This window comes from Hippocampus comes, unplaced genomic scaffold (assembly GCF_001891065.2).
Source record: "Hippocampus comes isolate QL1 unplaced genomic scaffold, H_comes_QL1_v1.1 scaffold185, whole genome shotgun sequence".
Lineage (NCBI taxonomy): Eukaryota > Metazoa > Chordata > Actinopteri > Syngnathiformes > Syngnathidae > Hippocampus > Hippocampus comes.
In genome coordinates, this window is record NW_017805931.1 from 7,490 (window position 1) to 10,871 (window position 3,382).

Here is a 3,382-nt window from a genome sequence, read left to right on the forward strand (position 1 = left end):
GGGGGGGGGTGGCGTTTGACAAACGGCCACCTTGGAGTTTGCCAATGTCGAGCAACACGCAAAGCAGCGGAAGCGAGCGTTCGAGCGGGATGTGCACCAGCTCGACCGCCGCCCCAACACGGCATCCATATTTTTGCCGCCAAAACAGGACGATGGGGACCCCAGGTTGTTCTTTGTCGTGGTCTTCTTCCATTTCTTGTTTCTACATCGCCGACGACAAACGGGCGGAAGGAACGGCGACGGTCAGGCGGGTGTCCGAGGACGTCGCGGCGGCGTCATCATTCATCCCGCGCAAACGCGGCTGGGAAGACGTCATCGCGCCTCACGCCCCGACGCGCCGCTTTCATTGATTGGATGATGGATTTCAGCTTTTCGCTGGATGCGCTCCCTTTGGATTGCGGCTTCTGGAAAGGTGGCAGTTCCAACAACACCAACAACAGACTTTCTTTCCACACACAAAAGTTGAAAATATGACGTGTGTGTATGAGGCCACAGTTCAAAAGTTGACAACAGGAAATCTGAGCACCACTTGGAGTCATCTCTGCGCCGTTTGATTTTTGAAGCTTTATTATGAAGGCGGCGCAGCGACGGGCTTGCCGGCACATCCGCCTCGCAGTGCCCGGTGGGCGTGTGTTTGAACGTGTGGCGCGCGGCTCCTTCTCGTTGAACATCGCCTTGGGTCGAGGCTCACGTTGGCCCGTCACATCGATTTGAGGCGTTTAGGGGCGGAGCTCCTGCAGGATTTTCTCCTCCAGCCGGCCGTAACGCCGCAGCATCTCACGGTACACCTGACACACACGCGCCGCGCATCAGTCACAAAGGGATGCAGGCTTGATCATCTCCGCACGTCTTGTTGGTTTTTTTTCCTTTGGAAATCGACAGTGAAGGCAGCTGGGGCTTTGCAAACTGGCCAATTTTTCTCATTTTCATCCATCTTTTTCTGCTCCTCACCTGGCCAGTGTGTGTGTGTGTGTGTGTGCGCGCATACCTGGTGCGCGTGAGGCTGCGGCGTGGCGGCAAGTTGCGCTTCGGGAGCTTTCTTCAAGATGTCAAAGAAGGACACGCCCGATTGCTGAAGCGCACCTGAGGGGACGCGGATCCAGCGGTCAGCGAGATTGCTCCTCCTCCGCCATCGTCATCGGTGTCAAACGTACACAAAGCGAGCAAGCAACTCGTGACCATGTTGAGCCTCAAGCCTTTTTTTTTTTTCCTTTTGCTGACCTTCACGTCCTTCCTTTCTCTTTTCTCGTCCTTTCTTGTTCCTCACCTGAGTGTCTACCTTCCCTCCTTCCTTTCCTGAGCGTCCTTGCTTATTTTGGGGTTCTTTGTCGACTTCCTCGTTCCTTCCTTCCTTTCGAGGCTACCTTTCTTTGTCCTCGCTCAGGACAAGTGTGCTTGCGGCTGAAGAAAGACAACGCGGCCACCTGTCCACTTTCGTCAAGAGTCAAAAGCGGACATTAGGAAGCGGGCGCGAGCGTACCGTGCAGCGCTCTGTAGGCGGAGCCGAGGCAAGCCGAGTCGGACACGTCCGCGGCGTAAACTGGCGCGTTAAACACGTCGCTCAACACCTGACGCACAAATACACACAGCCAAGAAGACATTTGCATGACGGCGGCACGACATTAGCGCGTTAGCGGTGACGCTCACCTGCAGGATGTCTTTGTTCCGCGACGCTCCGCCCGTTGCCAAAATTCGAGTTCCTGGAACTGAAGCGGACGAGATTTGTGTCCGTCCGTGCGTATGTTTGGGAGGTGCGTGTGCTCTTACTGATGGAGTAGCCCAGACGCTCAGCGTGGAGCCGCCTTGAAAGGAACTGACCCTCCACCAGGGCCCGCACCTCCACCTGAGCGCTCACCGATGACACCTGCAGGACAACGCGAGTACTCTCTCACGCACACGCACGCACGCGCACAGCCACGCACACTCGCACGACACCCGGCCCACCTCGTTGTCATCCGCATCAAAGAGATGAACTCCTACCGCAGGAGGCGTGATCTCCATCACGTCAAAATAAAAGCCTGCAAACAGGAAGTCAGAAGGAGGGAAGGCAAGGCAAGGAAAGGAAAGCGGGCGAGCAATACCAATGTATCCGTCGTTTCCAAGCGGCGTTTGTCTCAAAGCGGCAGAGAAGCGTTCCCACGAAGCGTCGGCGCAACGGTTCCTCAGTCGTTCTCGGGTCAAAGAGCCGTTCTTGAAGCTGAGGAGCACACGACAAGCGCACGCCGGCGTTGGGGTCGGTCACGCCGCCGACGGCCCAAAACGCACTCACCACAAGAGAGCCATGAACTGTCGCCAGTCGACGGGATTGACGAACACGTGGCCCTCGAGAGCCGGACGGGCGTGCGGCAGCCACACGAACACCGTGTCGCTGGTACCCAGACTCACCTGCGACACAGGCACGCACGCATCCGTGAGGCGGGCCGTCGCGCCGCCCTCCGTTCCTGAAACGCGGTCACTCGAGTCGCCGTGCCGAGCTCGCTGCGCTTTCCGGACGGGGGTGCCGATGGAAATGGCGTTCCCGAAGCTGCCGCTCGGGCGCACTTACGGCCAGGTCTCCCTGCCGGAGCCTCATCCCCGCCAAAGACGCTGAGAAAAAGACAAACGGCGGTAAAGGGCAGGGGGGGGCGGGGCGACCGGCCCGTCGACGGCCGGGCGTCGCTCACCTGGGTTGTCTCCGGTGAAGGCCACCACCTTGCACGCGTCCGAGAAGCTGAACCTGCGCACCCAGTAGGACGACACGGCACCCTGACGGATGGTCACGCCGGGTTAGCGGGGGTCTCGGGGGGGGTCGGAGGACCCGCTCGGACCGCCGTCTCACCAGCACGGAGGCAGAGGGCAGCGGCGTTCCCAGCAGGACGTCCAGACCGGGACACACGGCCTCCAGCAAGGCCTCGTTCCACGTTTTGCTGCGGATGTCCAGAAGGTTCATCCCGGAACCTTGGAGAGGGAAGCGGGCCACGTGCTCAGTCGGCGCAGGAACACGCCGGGTTAGCGGGGGTCTCGGGGGGGGTCGGAGGACCCGCTCGGACCGCCGTCTCACCAGCACGGAGGCAGAGGGCAGCGGCGTTCCCAGCAGGACGTCCAGACCGGGACACACGGCCTCCAGCAAGGCCTCGTTCCACGTTTTGCTGCGGATGTCCAGAAGGTTCATCCCGGAACCTTGGAGAGGGAAGCGGGCCACGTGCTCAGTCGGCGCAGGAAGGACTCCGGAACGACAAAGCTGGATCCCGTCCGTCCCTTTGAGCCAGGAATTGCGGGCGCTTGGCAAAAATCTGGGATTTGGGTGGCTTTCGAAATTGCCTCGCGGCAAAAATGGAATTTCGGAGCCACTCGACTTGCATTTGAGTTGCCGAGCCGTCCTCGCGAGCAAATATGACTGACA

The 3,382-nt window shown here is 59.7% G+C and overlaps 1 protein-coding gene across 5 annotated transcripts in view; it reads right to left on the reverse strand.

The window, feature by feature from the left end:
• Positions 1-547: 547 nt before the first annotated feature.
• Positions 548-3,382, reverse strand: part of xylb (xylulokinase homolog (H. influenzae)) — a 7,617-nt gene continuing 4,782 nt past the window's right edge. For 3 of the 5 annotated variants that reach the window (XM_019890018.1, XM_019890017.1, XM_019890020.1), the window contains 8 exons: positions 2,546-2,586; positions 2,270-2,385; positions 1,945-2,197; positions 1,768-1,864; positions 1,648-1,706; positions 1,481-1,568; positions 989-1,083; positions 548-788 (listed from right to left, as the gene is read on the reverse strand). In XM_019890018.1, the coding sequence (XP_019745577.1) occupies positions 720-788; positions 989-1,083; positions 1,481-1,568; positions 1,648-1,706; positions 1,768-1,864; positions 1,945-2,197; positions 2,270-2,385; positions 2,546-2,586 (818 nt within the window). In that variant the 3' untranslated portion in view covers positions 548-719. The remainder of the gene's footprint in view (positions 789-988; positions 1,084-1,480; positions 1,569-1,647; positions 1,707-1,767; positions 1,865-1,944; positions 2,198-2,269; positions 2,386-2,545; positions 2,587-3,382) is intronic. The other 2 variants (XM_019890019.1, XR_002170591.1) reach the window with 2 other exon arrangements.